Source organism: Athene cunicularia (assembly GCF_003259725.1).
Source record: "Athene cunicularia isolate RWA chromosome 13 unlocalized genomic scaffold, athCun1 chr13_part1, whole genome shotgun sequence".
Lineage (NCBI taxonomy): Eukaryota > Metazoa > Chordata > Aves > Strigiformes > Strigidae > Athene > Athene cunicularia.
Window position 1 is genome coordinate 20,739,319 of NW_020799117.1, and position 18,855 is coordinate 20,758,173.

General features: G+C 48.0%; 1 protein-coding gene across 1 annotated transcript in view; it reads right to left on the minus strand.

The window, feature by feature from the left end:
- Positions 1-2,202: 2,202 nt before the first annotated feature.
- PSD2 (pleckstrin and Sec7 domain containing 2) overlaps positions 2,203-18,855 on the minus strand; it is a gene marked incomplete at its 5' end in the record, with an annotated part of 44,374 nt that continues 27,721 nt past the window's right edge. Inside the window, 6 exons of the mRNA XM_026858562.1 lie at positions 2,203-3,921; positions 5,466-5,609; positions 6,664-6,808; positions 7,872-8,029; positions 14,766-14,836; positions 16,029-16,219. Coding sequence (XP_026714363.1) covers positions 3,715-3,921; positions 5,466-5,609; positions 6,664-6,808; positions 7,872-8,029; positions 14,766-14,836; positions 16,029-16,219 — 916 coding nt within the window. The remainder of the gene's footprint in view (positions 3,922-5,465; positions 5,610-6,663; positions 6,809-7,871; positions 8,030-14,765; positions 14,837-16,028; positions 16,220-18,855) is intronic.

Below are 18,855 nucleotides of genomic sequence, written 5' to 3' on the forward strand. Positions count from 1 at the left end.
TTAGTCCCCCAACTTATCTCCTTCAGCAGCTCCTGGAGTGTGGTGAGATGGATAGGAAAGGGCAGAGGGACACATGTAGGAGATCACTGAGGGGAAGGATCCCTGGGGAATCCAGCCACATAGAGAAGAGAGATGGGGAGCCTTTGGGTTCCCAAAGTCACCCCATCTCCCTGCCTGTCACCTCAGCATCTGTGAACAGGTGAGCTCTGTTCATGGAGAAGTGACCCCAGGGCTGGCACAGCAGCATCTGCATTGCAAGAAGGCTGCTGCTCTAGGGCCTCCTGTTGCTGCGCTCTGGGCTGGGGTGCAGAGCGATGATGTGGCCAAATTTTGGGGTGTGCTCAGTGCAGCTGACCCACACCAGGCATCAGCATCACGGTCTGCTCTCTGGGTCCCTCCGCAGAAGGAGCTGCAGGTTTGCCCAGCCCTGCCCTATACAGGTGGATGTTTTACAGCTCTATGGTTTGCAGGTATCTGTGATGCTCTGCATCTGCTGAGACATGGCAGCCTCATAATTTCTTGTGGTGATTTCTTGTTCAACATGCCCCTTGATTCCCATAATTGTGTTCTATATTGGGAGGCAGTTACACCACTTCAATTTTCTCTCCAATTGCCTGTCTCTCTCTCCTTTTTCACTGGCTGGTTTATTTTTAGACCACTCATTTCCAGCCATGTGCACTCGTAGGCTTTGGCCGTAAATATTTTACATCAATTTTCACGGGTTGGGGGAGCCACCAAAGCCTCCTGCCAGCTCTGCTCTGCATGTATGATGCCTTTGCCACCCTTCCCAGAGGAGAGGGATTGCTCTGCTGACACAGGTGGGGTGATGCACACAGGAGAGGAGTGTCACATCCTGCCTCCCCCTAAAAAAAAGTCCCTCTATTTTAATTTGATGTCAGGTTGTGTCCAGGAGAAGGGGCCTGGCAGGAAGGTCAGGCTGAACCAGCACCATCAGGGGATGCTATCTGAGACCCCAAGCAGCTGTGCTGCCTGCTATAGGGCCTGGCACAGGCTGGGGCTGTGACAGAAAGTGCATTTTGGTAATTCCAGGGGGAGAAGAAGATATGTCTGCCTAATTCCTCTGAGATGCTGCTTTTTCTCTCTTAGTGGTGGATGGCTGAGTTCTTCACCTCCAGGTAAGGAAAGAGGGAGAAAAAAAGCATTTTCTTCCTGGTCACAAGCCGAGGCTGCAGGTTGGTCAAACAAGGCATTTTTGGGTGCTCTCAGTGCCCTCTTGTAGGTAAGATACTCACCAGATCTGAACATGCATATGCACCCAGATCAGTAGTTTCGCATCAGGGCAACCTGCTGATTGTCAGTAAGTGCAAGTTTAACCCTTTTAGCTGTTTTGCTGAGGGATGTTTAATGCCAGCTGCCACTTCTTTCCATATCTATCGGGCGGTGAGTGTCATGGCTCTGAGGCTCCTTCCTGGTGCCCAGAGGAGACTTTTCAAGATCCTGCTTTTTCCTGCAACTTACTCTCAACTGAGGATGGCAGACTGGCCCCTTTAATCTGGGGGACTGAGCTGCTCTTGATGGCTTCCTTAAACACACTGGAGATATCAGTGCCTGCTGGAGAGGGTGGTCAGAAAGGACAGGATGAGGTACAAAAAATTAACTGGGATTTTGGAGAGCAAGAGTCAGGCCTGGCTTTCCTACGGGCTTCCACTCTGTAAGTCTGGGCACCAGATGATTCATGTGAGTAGCAGCACTTTGGAGGTCTTCAGTGCAAGGGGTGCCTGCACAGTACCTGACACAGAAAAGCACATGATGCCTTGGAGAAGCAACCATGACACTCAGCGTAGCCACAGGCTCCTCTGGGAACAGTTTCCAGAACACCTGCAACCACCAATGCAGATGTTGGTACCTTACTCCTCCTCTAGGCTGCATGTGGACAGATGGACCTGGGATGCACTAGACAGAGGGAAGAGTTACCTGAATGTGTTCCCAAAGCAGCCCATCTGGCCACACCTGCTCCATGGGCCAGCCATCTGTCCAAAACATGGGCAGCCAGTGCTTTCAGCTCCCATGAGGATGGGTGGGCATGTGGAAAGGCACTGTGATTTTCTGGTGCTGTCTGTCCTTAGAAAACTGGCTTTCATGTGGCAGGCGCTGGTGGAGATCTGTGTCAGCCTGGCCACCTAGGGCTGTGAAATCTGGGACCAATCCAGCACACAGTAGAACTGTACTTTAGACCAATTCTCTTTACCAACAGATTCAGCTTTATTGTTATTCTTTTTTACATGATTCTTAGTGCATCAGTTCAAATAAACTATCAAACTGTACAAAAAAACAGAGATAAAAGAAGAGGTGACAAAGTTGGGCAGAGGTTTTTAGTGTCATGAACCATCATGGAAAACAGTAGTCCGTAGGCTCTCGAACATTAAAGGTCCAAATAAATCTTACTTTGTTTTAAAAAATGCTGCAAAATATAAACAATAAATGACTAATTAGCAGCTACAAGATCCTGCAAAACTGGAACTTGATTACTGTGAATGCACCTAGGGGAAAGAAAAGCAATCTGAGCTAAAGGACAAAACCAAACAGTGAAATAAATAAATAAAGTGTGGGAGTACAGTAGCGGCATTGAAATGCAGAGGAATCACTTCTAGCACAACAGTAAATCATTGGACCACAGACAGCAGAAAGGAACAGAAACATAATTCCCTGCTTAAAAGACTATAGTATGTGCATTGCAAAATGGAGGAAGTACAACATTGATGGGCAGGTCGAGGTGCTCCTGCACACAAAGGTTCAGCTGAATACAAAGCACAGCTCCAATTGTGCCTCGAACCCTAAGTGATGGATGCCATGGATGCTAAATAAGCAGCCACTTGGCCAGTTTGTCTGAACAAGCAGGAACAGGAGAGTGATGTTTCATAGCAAAGCCAGGTGGGATTTCCATTCGCTTAATAAAAAAAGGAGAAAAAAAAAAGATACATAGGCTACTGCGTTTTTTTAAAACATCCTGGTGGGCTGGTCAGACCCTCCACGGTCCCTAGTGTCTTCCCCAGGCAGCTTGCCTTCACTTGCACACTGAGGTTAAAAACCCACATTAACGTTTCCTTATATATATATTTATTTATATATATTCATATGTATATGTATATATATATATAAAAAGGATAAGGTGACAAGAGGGCACCTCTCCTGCTGCGGACAGATGACATTCCCACATGCTGTGCTGAAGACACCTCTCGGTTGGTGACTAGCTCATGACACCCATCCTATCCCGATGTGTTGAACGGTGCTCCTCTGGGTGGAGGGACGTGCTCCCTGCCACGCTGTGCCCTTGTCTGGGAGTGCTGGTGGTGCCACAGACTGTTGTCTCGGCTGAGTTTCCTGCACTGCCTGGAATTGTGGACATGAACTAGTGGGGACTCCAGGGAGAGAAGGAGGAGGAGAGAGAGGGCTGGTGGAGGAAAGAGCAACTTGGCATATCCCTTTGTTGTGCAGGCTGCAGTAGGAGGGAAAGAAAAGCCACTGGTGCCGTTGGGGGTGAAGAAGAGATGGCATGTCTATGATGCTGAAATGCCAGAGCATTGCCAGAGAGTGTCAACTAAAGCTTCTTCAATTTCTTTCACTAGAGCGATCACCGTGTCATACACGTCTACGGTTTTGCTCATGTAATTTCCTAGGTAAAATTGTGCTCATCAATCTAGTCCAGGACCGCAAAGCATCGCCAGTTCATCCTCCCTGTGCACGCATTCCTTGTTAAGTGTTCTGTTCAAAAATGTCCTTTTCTGCCTTACAGCTGATGGACATGTGTCCTTGGCTCAAGGAAGGGCTTGAATGTGTCTTCCGCAAAGCAATATCGTCAGCTTCCACCTTGAAGAAACTGGTTTCAATTCTCTCCAAGTCATCTGTCCCGACTTTTATCTTCATGCACAGCAGGTTGATGTATGTCTCATAGCGGCTCTTCTGCAGGGAAAGAGGGAACAGAGAGCCTGGGAACAGGGACAGGCCACAGCATGCGGGCAAAGCAGAGACAATGCCATCTCCTACTGCAGGAAAACACATCCTAGATGGTCAGGATCCCCTCTAACCATACCCAACCAGTACTGTTTGACCTCAGCACAATGCCTGGTCTGTGCAAAGCCTGCAAAGACTGAGCAACCCATCGTTGAAAGGCTTGAGGACAAAGAGGAGGGTTGTGTAAGACTCTCCAGTTGCTCTTACGGGTCTTGACTGCTACTCTGATTGTATAAGGTGGATACTGGAGATGAAATCAGACCAACAGATCTGCTTCTTCCTCATTTAGGGGTTCCCCTCAATTGATTCAAATACTTCTGCTTGCCATTGTTTCCATCCAGTGTTACTGCTCAGTTGTGCCCACATTGTTCCTCACAGAGCACAGCATAAAGGGAGGTATCTCCTCTCTGCCTGGCACATTTAGTCCAAGGCTAGATGGGACCTCTATTTACAGATGTGTAATACTCATCCTTTCCCCTAATACCTCAGAGGCAGCCTATACTCGTTTCTTTGTCAGTACAGAGAAACAAGCATTTCTAGAGCATATCTCCTAAGACAGATGAGATAAATTATGCTCTGGAAGTGCCAACTTCTCCTTGCAGACTGAAAAAGCAGCCTGGAGAAAACACTCAGGTGAAGACTTCTATGCAGGCATCCAGAACACGTCTGGAAAACAGAAGGCAGCAGCAAGCAACTATCTGAAGTGCTGGTATGAAGACATGGGAACCAGCAGCCAGAAACTGTGGCTTTGGAGAGTCAGGCACAAAAGGGTGGTGCAGCCCTGGTATGCGGGAGGTGGGACATTTTCATCCTTGAAGATTTCTGAGACTTGGCCACAAAATGACACATTCAGCCTGGGCTAATACAGGGAATAATTCAAGCTCCTACTGGAAGCAGGACTAGAGGCCTCCAGCAGTCTCTCCCCACTGACACCTATGTGGCAGGACTCACATCTTCTGCTCAGCTCTTACTGGAACAAAATATCTAATTTCTCCCACAATTAAATGCATCTTAGACTTTGCAGAGAGGTTAAACTTAAACCGTCAAAAAGGCTGTAATCATCTGGTTTTGGCTTTATTTACAGAAAGGCTTCCAGCAAAACAAGGTTAATTCTCCCAGGGAATCCCTTAGCTTTTTATTAATGTTGCTGAAAAAGAGCGATGCACACCGAGAACTGAACCACTTTCTTACTTGGGACCTGAGGAAACATCAAGTTTTAGCACAGTAAAGGAAGATTTTATTTCTCTCATCAGTTTTCCCCTCCTCTGGTTAGAAATTATAGAGGGGAGGAAATGTCTGTTATTTCTTTTTTTAGCTTCAGTGCAAGACAATGAGGCTTGCTGCTGCCCCAAGACACCCATCCAGCTTGAGAGCCCTCGTCCTTCTCTCTCCTTTCATGCTCTCCCAGGCTCACAGCATCCACTTCGGAGTTCTTAGTTCCCCTCAATCAGCCATGGTATCATTTATCACAGAAAAGATGAAAGTTCCTTTACCTCAAATATTAGGTAATGTTCTTTGAGTCTGTATTCCTCAGCCTCTTTTGACTTGAGGCTCTTCTCTACAGGATGTAATTTATGCTCTGCTAATTCGTCTGCAATCTGCTTCATTTTATTTTCATGAGACCTCAGCTGTTCTTCCTGCCGAGAGAAATGTGTCAGGTATTAAAACACAGGAGATCAACACCCAAGTGCAGTGCCTGCCTGTTGATGTGGAATCTACCTCTGCAAGGATGTAAGCTTAGCTACTGTCCTCAAGCTAAAGGTGTGATGTGCATTTGCAAATTCATCTGATAAGGAGCAGATGAAACACAGGTATTTGAGTAAGATCAAAACTCATCTATCACAAGTGCCAAGAGTGGATTTCTCTGGCACATGGGCTTCTTCAGCTTCATAAACATGAAATGCTCTGCTTCCTTTAACAGACAGGCAGAACCAGCAGTGTCCCAAGAGCAGCTCATCCCACTCTTTTTTGAGATAAAAGTACCCTCCCCATCTGGGCTCTGAGAAAGGCAACATCTGGCCACATCTGGTTCAGCAGATAGGAGTTGCATCTCTGCCCTGACACTTCAGGCTGTCCTCCCTTTTGCTGCGGGACAGTGGCAGTGTGTCCTTTGGAGGTGCTAAGGCATGTTGGGCTTTCCCTGTACAGTGCAAACAACAGCTACTATTTGGATGGCAGCTGCCTATTGCTCTTGGTTAACTGCTGAGCCTTAGGCAGCCATGGTCTGGTGCACCATGCCCCTTACTTCCAGAAAACCTTCCCCACCGAGTGGGACTCAAACTCCCCCTTCATCTGTGGCTTTTCAGCTTGAGAAACAACAGGGTGCCACCTCTGAGTGCCATGTTATAAAATAAACCAGGGCTGTAGCCTACTGTTGGGCTCACTAGCACCAGAAAAGTGCTGGGATGTGATGACAAAAAAGCAATGAACAAGACAGAATCAATAGCCGCACAGGCAGGTGTGTGTGCATAGGATTGCTTTACAGCCACCACAAAGGAAGCATTCCAGACAGTGGGATTTGCCATGGTCTGTCCAAGTTTCCCACTCCACTCCCCTGCTCCCACCCTGAGCACCTGAATGTCTCTATCAGGCAGGAGCTGGGGGAGCTACAGACGGGCTGAGCCTGAGCTGTGTGCTGAAGGGCTGGCTGAGTGCCGGGCACCCTGTATCACTCCTTCTCTCACACAGTACCTGGCACAGCTTGGTCATGGACGAAGGCAGAAGTGGGCGGCAGAACTTCTTCATGGAGCAGATTGCAGCTGGGAATGCTGGGGCAGAGAAAATCGCAGCAACGAGGTTGATTCGCAGGATCCAGGAGAGCATTTCTTCCTTACTTCTGTTATAGAAGAGGGAGAAGAGAGGGGGTGTCTGTAAACACTCCTGACCCAGGACGAGCCAGCTCAGAACAGTCCTAGAGCCACCCACTCTCAGGAGGGCCATCGGTGGCCTTGCTTTGAAGCCATTTCTGTGCCACCCTGGATTGTGAACACAGGAAAACACTGGCTAAGTGTCTCCTCTACAGTGCCCTAATGATTTCAGGGCTGTTGTCTGACTCTTGAAGCCCTGGCAATCCTGCCTTCCTCATCAGCTCTGACTGCATTCCCTGTGGAGCTGGAGAGAGGTGGCATGGTGGCAAGGGCCAAGGTTAGCCTGCTCTTTGGAGTGGGAGCCACACAACAGAGGTCCCAGTAGCAGGGTGGACCCCTCATTTCTGTCATTCATGGGACACTGCCCAGGGTCCCTCATCAGATCTATTCACACACTGCTCCCCCCAGCCTTCAACTGTGTTTTCACTGCACAAATTCAGATGTCAAGCTTTAGCTTGACATTAGTACTCCAGCCCAATGTACAGACAAAGTCACCTATCTCAGCAGGAGACAAGAAAAATATTAGACTGACGACAACCACACTTGGCAATTATTAGCAGGGTAACTTTCATCTGCAATGGACTAAGGAACAAAGAAGATATAGCCTGTCTGGGGAGACTTCTTTAATGAGCTTTAGACAGTTTCCCCACCAAAAGCTAACAAGTGGAACCATCAGCTCCTTAGTTCAATGCACCATGAAGATTTTCTCTCTTCCACAGACTGACAAGAGAAGTTAGTAAGGACAGCCCTTACTCAGCCCTTTACCTCCCAGCCCATCCTGCTCAGTCCACCTTGGTGACAGATGAGAAAGGACCTCCAGGACTGACACCCAGGTACCAAGAGTGACAGGTAGAATCTCTTACTCCATGACCAAGTCCTTTGCACAGACCTACAGACCTCCTGCTCAGCACCTTCCTCCCCCACAGTTTGTCCCCTTAATGCATGTGTTGATCTGGCCAGATGGGAGGAAGTCTGGCAGTGGCTGGTGGTCAGGCTGCTGGTCCAGGCTCTGCAGGAAGAGTGGATACTTACGGGGCCTGGAAGAGGAAGACTCTCCAGTCAGCTGTCTTCAGCTTGAGCACGTTGGACTTCTTGCTGTAGTCAGAGGCTTTTGTGGCTAAGGCATGGTGCACACGGATGGCATTTTTCAGATCTACTTCAGAGAGGTCTCTGTCAGGTTTATATTCATCCTGTGAAGAGGAACATTAATTGGATAACGACGACACTAACATTTGCAGGCTACTTTAATGAACATGCTTTTCCCTCTGTGCTATAATCACGAAGTACTGAGACCAAGAAAAGCTCTGCTTTGTACAGTAAATGCTAGGAGCTGATAATGATAATAATTAACATCTGGCAACTTCTTTCATCATTAAGTTCACTGGGTAGATGTGAAGAAGGAGATGAAAGTTTTAAACGTAATTATCAATAGTTATCTCTAACATGCCACATGCCTGAGGCTTTGGGGGAAGGCATGAAACAGGGTCAGGTTTCTGCAGATCTTCACCCAAAGCTTAAGCTGGAATGCAACTCCCAGTCACTGGCAGCGTCTGCCCTGGTGCTGCAGCTTTGTGTGGCGGAGGATCTGGGCTCAGGTTCTGCACCGTCTCAGGCAGCCCTGGAACAGCAGAATTCCTGCAGCCAGCACACCTCTGTGCACATGTTGAGCTTGCTGGGCAGTTGCCAGACTGAGCATGGCCCACCTGAACCATGATTGGTCTCTTTAGAACACGTGTCCCTTTGGCGTGGTGTCTCATCTAATTCATTAGGCTGGCACTTGCACGTTGCAGCAGCATTCCCTGTTTTTGTGCTTTACTTTCTCGACTGAATGACAATTTCACACAAGTAGGGAACGCAGCAATAACTATATATGCATAGATTTTATAAACAGATAGAAAATACTAAACATGGGATTCTGAAAAGATGATCTTGGCACAGCAATTTTCAGGAAGAAAAGGAGTTCGATCAAACCTGTGCTTACCCTTTGCTTTCCCAGTGACTGAGCTCCTACCCACTTAAATTGTTACCCTCCCTCCCACTCTGCACCCTTGCCAGCTCAACAGCTGCTCCGGGCAGCTGGTGGGATGGAAGGATGGACAGATGCATGCATGCATGCATGGATAGGTGGATGTAAGAAAATCTGGCCGTGACTAAAACAAACCGCCGCCCCATCAGCCCCTGATCATGTTAGAGGCCATGCCTGGACAGAGTGACCCTGGAAGGGCCTGTCTTGCCCTGCTGGTTACAGTGCAAATCTGCAGGACTAATTCACTCTTATGTTTTGCTTTCCTCGACTGTCCTTGGCTGTCGGCACAGGGGCGGCTCTGCCCAATGGTGGTGTCCCAGCACTTCCTTAGCTTTCGAGCTAGAGCTTGGTCTGTTCTGCAGATTTGCAAAAAGATGTGTTTTTTTCTTGTGTCCTGGAGATACAAATCCAGCCATTCATGGAAAAGCCCTGCTTTTCCAGTCTCCTGGTTGCTCACCCTGGTCAGTAAGGCTGTTCTCTGGTGTAGGGTCAGAAAGGTCTCCACTCTGTCGCTTTTCAGAGCACCAGGGGGCAGCACTCCCCAGCCACGGATGTGGCTCAACCAGATCCTTGCTCCTGACGGCACATAAGCTTCTGAAACCTTTCCTTCCCCCATCTTGTGAAGCAATCACCCCATCCAGGAGAGTAGCTGCCATACAGTGTTCACTGGCATGTGATACTTGACCTTGTGCAAATAAATCCCATGGGGCCTAGGGACCAGAAATGTCTGGCATGGGCTCCTGGCTCACACAACTGCCTTCTTAAGGGTGAACCCCAAAGCAAAGGCCTAGCTTTCCAGCAGAGGAAGGGGTGGGTGCTGCAGGCCCACTGTTCAGGGTGACATTCGACAGACTGTGCTGTGGAGCAGTATAGATGACCTTTCCACAGTGGGGATTTCGGTAGCCAGAGGAATGGGCTGGTAGCCTTTTATCAAACAAAAACAAATGCTTTGCCTTATGAGGACCTAATATGTTACCCCACTTGGAGAGAAGTAGTTGCTTGAGGAAGATGTTCCTGCTCAGGCCTCATATACTGTAGAGAGACTTCCCATTCTGGATGCTTTTCCAATGTTGAAGCTCTTTGGATCAATAAATCTGACTGTGATGCCCATGTTCTCTTATTTCAAGATAAGCTTTCTGAAAATACAATGCAAATAGCTAGGCTTAATGGCATGTGACAAGGAGAAACTGCCACAGCTACAAACCATTTGACTAATGCAGATCTTCACCTCAAATGGTATCATCATGTATTGCTGCTACTCATTTCAGGCTTACAGGCATCAATGTAGGTGTAAAAGCCAAATCTTCTTTTGCTAACACCGGGCCCAGTAAATCAGTGTAAGGTTGAATCAAGCAGGTTGTCTCTACCTGCTCGTTGCCTCCCTGCTGGTGGAAAACTAGCTGTGTTTGCAGGAGTGGATGGTGCTGGAGGCTCACACCTGCACAGGCTGGCTCTACCAGGATGATTGTCTCAATGCCTGTGCTGTGGTAGTTGTGATGACCTGTATGTTTGCCAGTGCTGGGAGACCTCTGTGTCCTCTTGAACAGGCATCCTCCGCAAACAGCTCCAAGGCTGTATGATGCACACACGGCTGGAGCCATCGTAGTGCCCAGCACTTACACCGTAGTGTAGCCTTTCCCCGGAGAATAATCCCACTGCCCTTCAGCAAAGCATGTCAGCTTTGCTCCGAAACCTCCAGCAGCTTATCTGCATTTTGCCTTATTTCTTTCTGAGCTTTGATGTAAATTTAAGTGTGTGCATACACGGCTGCTGAGGAAGAGATGTGTCCAAAAACATACTAGTAACACAGACTGTTTCAGTGAAGGAATTCTGCTTCAAATCTCAAAGAAACTGATTTATACTAAACCATAAGCAGTATCATATTTGAATGAACTTCAGGTAATGTTTTGTCCACACTATAGTACCACTAACCTTGCTCTCAACTTTTTCATGGTGTTATCCTGCCCCGCCATAAATTTCCTGGCAAAGGGGATAATCCGGTATTTCAAAGCTGTTGAATTTTTGTCTTATGTGTCTTTCACTGTTCACACAGGTACTTGTCACCGGGAAATGGGAAAGGTATGCTGTGCCACACCATTCCAGTTACATTTAGCCCCCAGTCCTTGAATGATGACATGTTTATTTTTCCCTTGTTTCCCCAGGGGAATTGAGGTTTTTTCAGGTCTGTTTTGGGAATATCTTCTGCACTTTGTTTCAGAATTGTTCTAAATTAATTTAATTCACTTTCAGCTTTTAATGTTGATGGTGTAGACAGTCTCCCCATGTGCCTCACCTGTCTGCACAAAGGCTTTGCTTAAACATAAACAACCACCCCCTTGACTGGGCTTAGCTTCTGCCATGGCATTGCTCCATGTGTCTTTGGTTCACTCTTCCGATGCTGGCTCTTCCCTGCTGCCCACCCCTGCAAGCAAGAGGTGGGACATTCACAACTAATACGAACTCCTCAGCTCAAAGCTCGTTTTGTCAAGAAAAGGCATCTGTCTCTTGTGCTTGCCTTTGTAGGGCACCTGGGTGAGGTGAGAGAGCCCAGTGCATTGGTCCTGCTGCCTCTCCTCTGGACTCAGCACCATCCCTCAGCAGTGAGGGGAATATGGACATGAAGCCATAGAGATTTCTCATGCTCTGGCTTGTGAGTGGGTTTTCCTTTTTCCTTTACTTCAGCTCACATCTAGCAATCTAAACAAACCATTTAATGAGGAAAACTAACCACCGCACCCTTTTTAGTCTGGTCATGAACTTGGTGCTCCAAGTAGCACTACCATGGCAATGGCCTGCCTGCATGGGACAGCATCCATGGCTCAGGGCTGTGCTGGGAACTCCTTCATGGTTGGGGGCTGCAAGGGCAGACCCTGTGGGAAGACCTCCACCCCTTCCAGTACTTCTGTATAAAAGCACCTCATGCTTTATAGCTCTCCATCATTCCTCTCAACACCCCTCTATGTGTGGTGATTAAGGGTTATTATCCCCATTTCACAGAGGTGAAGTAAGTTGCCAAAGGCCATGGAGTCACTGCCCAGTGCAGATTAGAGCACAGGAGAGGTGCACCCTGCTCCCAAGCCTGCATTTCATCCTCAAGACTGCTGCTTCCCTTTAGGGGATCAGGCAATTGCTTCAACAGACTATGCTAGAACATGCTAATCCTGCAATTAACACTGGCAAGTCAATGACATGTGACATCTCTACATCAACAGGTTTATGGTTGCTGCCTGAATTGCTTCTGACTGATTCTACCTGTCCATCCACTCACACACTCTTCTGCCTATTTAATGTCCACCTATCTTGCCATTCCTCCTTTCTATACATCTATCTCCCCAGGCCCTCCTTCCCTGCCTCTCACTCTTATTTCTACTCAGCTTGCTACTTAAAACCAAATTAAGTAGTTTTCTATTAAACTTATGGGAATTTTCTATTAAAGCCTAGATTTTTGGTTTGGTCTGAGCAAAAAACTGGAACACACTAAACCTGTGCTCGGTGGGGTCAGGTGGGTACTTTATTCTCTGTCTTCACATCAGAAAATCTTTTCCTAGTGATTTGTACTCAAGCCAGGTTATACCTTATGTTTATCTGCAAGCATCTTCTGCTAAGGCTGGCACATCATTTTCTTCCTGTATTGTGCAATGGTCTTGTTCTTTAAACCACCCTACAGGCAAGAAATTGCACTAAGAATTGACAGGGCAGATGGATGTTTATCCACTCTGTTTTGGTGCTGGAAATGTCTGGAATTGGAAGGGCAGGAACTTTGTCTTCACAGTGTCATCCTCATGTCCTGTCCCTGCAAACCTGATAGACACTGTCCACAGCCAAGCCCAGCTCAAGAAATCCTCTGAAGAGGACCATATACAGACTGGCAGTAGCTCATGACTAAAAAACACCTCTTTGCCCAACTGTTCCTCAGGTTAATTTTTGCTGTTGTTCCATATGTTACTTTCTTGGGGCACCCTTGGTAATTCCAGTCACTCCTGCTAATTACACATCAGTCATGGCTGTTATTTACCAGACACTTTCATAACCTAGCCAAATCTTAGGTGTTTTGCTTCTACAGTCCTTGTCCATAAAGGAAGTCCTCAGTCTCTTAACCATTTGTTCCTGAAGGTCATCTAGATAAGAACATTGGTCTTCCAACTTCCACGTCAATTTCATCCTCACCCTCTTTTAAAATTCTAAACACCTAGTACTAACATAAAGAACTATGCTAATAAAACAGTCTGAAGGTTACTGCTGCTAGCCTTGTATAGCAAAGAAAACCCAATGCCTCTGCCCCATCAGCAGCAATGACACTCATTGTTGGCTGCTCAGCTCCTTCTAGTGCTGTCCAAGCAGCCAAGAAAATCTTCAGTAAACTCGATTTTGGTCCAGCATAAGAAGAAAATTCTGTCTTGAAAATGTATTTCATTCCAAATATGTACCCCCTCTACAGACGCATCCCAAGATACATGCCCTAGAAGCCCCTGGTGAAAAATGAATTTAGATCCAAATGGTTCCTGTGATTTTGATGAAATTGCTTGTTTTTTTCCATAGAAAAATTGCCATCAAATTAAATGTTGATGGTAGCTCTGTACAGGGTAAATCCTCATGCACCATCCATGGTCAGCATGAAGACCACTTCGCTGGACTCCATGTGGAGACTTGTAACGAGTCAAGAGACTGAGATATAAAAAGAGCACCATGGACTTAGAGGGCTGTAGAAGATCTGGCTCTCCTGTAAGCTGTAGCTTTCCTCAGCTGCAGGAGAGAGTGGCAAGGCTGTAAAAATACCACTTGGCTAAGAGCAACCCATAGTGTAAATTACGATCAGCTGCTGCCAGATTCTGTTGGCTTTGATATGTGCCATAGAATCTTGCAAAACATGAGAATCATTAGGGTGTGCTACGAGCTCTGAGTCACAATTCTGTGCTGCCCCGAGGATCTTTCTACCTTTCTTATATAATCCAATGTTTGTTTATTCTCATTGCTTTGGAGATAATGCTGCAATACATAGGAAGATCTACCCACAGGGAGTGCTGTTCCAGCAAGGTGAGTTCAAGGGGTTACTGCACAACATGCGCTACTAAGGTAGTTCAGACCTAGTTCAGTGGGTTATGCTTGCATGATGAACAAACATTTGGCATCCCTGGCTGGCTCACACTGACATTCAAGTGAACCCCTATCTAGGCTCCTTGGATCTTCCCACAGAAAAGATTATCCATGGAAATCCTCCCAGCATCCAAGTGTCTTGAAAGGCAGAGTGCTGAATGCAAGGAAGCTCTTCCACGGTGACTTTGCCTCCCATAAGGACCTGGGATTTATATTTGTGAAGAGTAGAGGTGGCCACAGAACAGAGATGAAGAGAGTCAGAAAGTCTCACTTGGCAGCCCATGGAAGGACCCAGCTCAGCTAGGTCCTGAAGAAGATAAACTTTAAGCACAGTCCATACCAGACTCAGTGAAGCTGCGCATAATCAGATCTCTGCCAGCAAATAAAACAAGAGGCAAGATACGAGTGGTTTGATGCTTCACCTTTTGAGCTTCCTATTGCATGTCTCACCAACACCCTATTTCACCCATTCCATATCATCTGTTCATTCATCCTCCTCAACACCTCTTACTTACTTGTTGGGACACTTCTGAGGAAACCTTGCCTCCACGCTCCCTCTTTCATACTTCTTCCTGCATGCCCCTCTTTTGAGGCTGTGATTAGTGCCCTTAGCATGAACACCACCACCAAAGATGATGGCATCTTCCAGTTCTGTATACTGCTCTCTGGAGGAGCTCTATAAATGTCCATGGATGCACTAGGACATGGATTCACCTCTACCTGCATCTGTAGTTCTCCTGCTTAGGACAGCGTGACTGTTTTGGAGACAGCAAGAAACAGCAAATGGGATAGTCCACCACGGTTACCTTTTGTAAATAAAGCACGGTCCCTTTAAGCACAGCATAAAATTTCTTCCAACCTCTTCTTCCTCTGGGAGCTAAAAAAGGAAAAACATTTAATTATACATGCCTGCTTCTGCCAGTGCTGCTTGACCTTCACATTTCTGGCAAAATCAACCCTTCTGCTGACCCACCACAGGCATGCACTGATGCCCAGACCTCATACACCTCCAAGCTATTGCTTGTAAGTGGCTTGTCTGCAGAGACATGTGTTTGAGAGACATGGGCTGGGAGATGTAGCCTCCCAGCAGGAACACAAGCAGGTCAAAACCAGAGATGAGCTGCTATAGGGGTACCAGTGGACACATGCAGAAATTCTCTGCTCCTCCAAACCCAGGTTCATGTTCCTTGGACTAAATGCTTGAGGAGTAGAGGCATTCCTTGAGCTCCTCTGCTTCAGATGAGTTAGGCAGTTATACCCTGGATAAAGCAGCTTCTGTTCCATTGAGGAGGGAGCATTACCACCAGCCATTTTGATGGACTTGGGGACAGAGAGCTTGCTGGAAGCTGAAGAGGGGTGGGCGGTGAGGGGAGCCATCTACATCACCACAAAACAGCTGATCCTCCAGGCATAGGCTATTAAGAAAGTGCTGGAAGCAAGGGAGGCCTTTGGTGGTAATCTCTACTCAAGACTTTTAACTGGCTGCAGTGTGCAGTGACTGGGCCAATCATATCAATTAACAAAAGGGGTTATCCGAAGTTTCATCAACCTCTGCTCATTAACAGTTCCCAAATACATTCTCCATTACCTTTCTTGTAGTCCCATATCCCTGACAGCAGAGCTATGAGGCATCCTGTTGCCCAGCCAACACATGGCAGCTGTTTCCAGCACATGGCAGAATATGGACAGGAACAAAACTTCGAAGATCAGATTGTCCCCAAGGTCAGGACTGGGGTCAACAACTGCTGTGGAACCAGCCTCACCCAACTGCTCAGACTGTGTGGTTCAGGATTATGCCCACGAACAGGATGGAAGATCAGATCTGTCTGTGTGGGACAGGCACTGTTAGGTTCCTTTGGCAGTGAGAAGGGGAGACTGAGGCCCTCTGAAAACATTCATGTCTACAAATGCCTCAAAACACCCTCCTTTCCCTATGCCCTGGCACTCATGGATCTGGGGATCTCTCTTGTGTTCCCTGGGATGCCATGAGGAAGTGCCCTCAGCAGGAGAGCCAGGGAGAAGGCTCTAGTACTGCCTGGGGCACATCTCCTGTCCCCGTTAACACGTACTTCTCTTCCCATCCATGTCTGCATGGGTTTTACGCGTGAGGACACCGTGCTTGTAGGTGACTGCGTTCAGCGCTTGGGGGATGTCCAGGAAGGGGTTGCTGCTGTCAACAATCCTTGTCACTTTCTTCGCACTGGCTCCGAATTTGTCATCTACCAGCTCCGAGAGTGATTTCCTCAACTCGTCCTCATCACTTGGAAACAAAGTCAGAGAAGAGATTGGGTGAAGGACACATGAGTTGGGTCACAGTGTGTCCTATCTGCTTTGGTTTTAAAGAGTACTATTTATTAAAAGACTGATCAGAGAAAGAAAATGAAAGGAGATGGAGGGACTGTAATACACATTGTGCCAATGGCGGTGATCTGGACATAGCTGGGAGAAGTGTGGGTGGCAGATAACTGTCCCAGTGGTCCCACTGTGAAGTTATTCAAACCAGGTAAGGGAATGGGTGCTTGTCTGAACACCAGAAAACTATAGACACACCCTTGCTGAGGCCTACAAGCATTTTACAGGGAGACTCTCCAATTCTGTGCCCTAAAATCAGAGCATAAGGTCTTTTGCTGAAGACCAGGAATCACTGGGATTTCTCAGCCTCTGAGAGGCAACTCCTGGGGTCTCCTAGATACTGAAGGAGCTTCAGGAATGTCCTCTGCATCTCTGAGCAACAAAAGCTCTTCGGACATTAAGGAGATAGGCCACTTGATCAAAAAAACACAAACCCTGGAATCAGCTCCCCATTTGTGTCCTCAGGGTGGGCCGTCAGAGAGCAAAGAATGTTGTTCATTTCCATAAAACCTACTTATCCTCACAGATCTCCTTGTCCTGGACCCTGGACAGCAGGAGCTGAGCAGCTTAGGGATGTGTCCACTGACTCCAAGCCTGCCTCTTCCTGTTTGGAGTAAAACCTACTCTGGTTCATAGAAACTAGAACCTGTATGGGAAGTAATATTTCCCAGTGTCCCTGGGACATTAAGGAAGGAAGGCAAACAAGGAATTTCTGCCCTGTGTGACACATGTCAGTGTCTAAATAGCATGAGTGGTCACCTTAGATTGCAGACTAGATTGGGACCAAACCTCATCTGAGGAGTGTCCCAGGGATGAAACCACCAGCTGCGATATGAGCAGTAAAATACCACACTTCCCCACCTGCAGCAAGCAGGAAGCCAAAGCATCAGATACCTCTTGAAAGAGGATGATTTCTCAGCCCTCAGCAGCCACAGGAGTCCTGGGGCTTAGGCAGAGCCCAGACACTACAGCTGCATGGGAAGTTAGTGGGTCACAGTTCTCTGAGCTGCATCAGATGGACACCCTCTGAACTCCTGCTTGCTGCTGGGATGATGGTGGTATACCTGCCTGTACGACTGAGCTTTGTGAGCAAGGGCATTTCATTCCCTGGGATGGACAAGGACAGAAGGCAGAGGCAAGCAGGGAGAAGAGGGTCTTGCCTGTGCAAGGTTACGGCTCAGTGCCACATCTCTGAAAGAAAACCAGGTACCCCATGTCAGGAAGCACCTGTCCCACAGCAGAGCTGAGGAGTCTCTCGTGATGCACTGTCCATCTGCAACCAAGCAAGACACCCTGCAGCGAGGCAGGTCCCAGACCGGTGTGGGGTAAATGATGGGGTATAAGGATACAAGTATTGTGGGTGGAGGAGGGCAGGAGGGGAACTAGATGCTGCCAACTGGACCTGCATCGCTGTGGGAGGATCCCAGCGGGCTGACACCCCTCAGATATTCCTGAGCCAGGGAGTGTTTGCTGGCAGGTGTTGTGTAACCACTGCCCACATCCAGAGAGCACTTCTGCTGAAGTGCATCTTCTCTTACATAAACTGTCCCACCGGCACCTTCTGCGGAGCTACAGAGCTCCCTCTCGCGACTGAGTCCACCCACCAACACGGCCTCTGTTGCAGAGCTGGCATTGCTGCTTTCCTCTCACACAGATGCCACACAAAATTATTTTAAAAGTTAAATCGATGCTACGTGACCCACTAAGAAACCACTGCCCTTCCAGGGCCACCAGCTGGCTGTGTCCCTCTGAAGGAGACACTGACCCACAGCAAGCACTGCTGCCATCAGGGCATGGGCTGGCAATGGAGGTTCCTGCAGTGCAAAGCAGGAGAGGGAAAAGGGGAGGGGAGGGGAGGGGAGGGATGCCCACCATGTTATTTTCAGGCCTCAGGTCTGTCATGGGCTTCCCTAGGACAGCAGTGGGGAGGTGCTGGGGTGGGAGAGCACAGCACACCCCTCACTGAGGGTCCCGGCCTGTGCTCTGGGCAGGGGGTGGTAGCAGAGCAGGGGAAGAAGGACTGACGAAGGTGCTGTGTGAACCTGTCATGCAGTCCACCATGCTAACTGCTCCTAGACTTGTTTCAGGGTAAAAACTGATGATCTGGAGGAGGAGATAAAGTACATCTCATCAAGTTTGTGGATGACATGAAAATGAGAGGTACAGGGCCACTACTCAGAGGGACAGGGGCCTCACTAAATGCAGCACCCCAGTAGTGCACTGGTGTGAAGTGGTCCTGCAGAAGGGTTGGCTGGGGCTGACTAGCTGGAGAGCAGCTCTGCAAAGACCTGGGGCTCCTGGTGAACATCAGGATGAACAGGACCCAGCCAGTGTGTCCTGGCAGAAACAGAGGCCAAGAGCATTCTGGGCTGTGTAACAGTGGCACAGTGAGGAGACTAAGAGAAATGATCACCCTCCCGTACTCCACAATTATTACATCGTGTCTTGATATCAAACTGTATTGGGCCCCCAGTACAGGAAAGGGCATTAACAAGGTGGAGAGAGTTCAGCAGAGGCCACCAAGATGCCTGAGGGCTGAAGCAC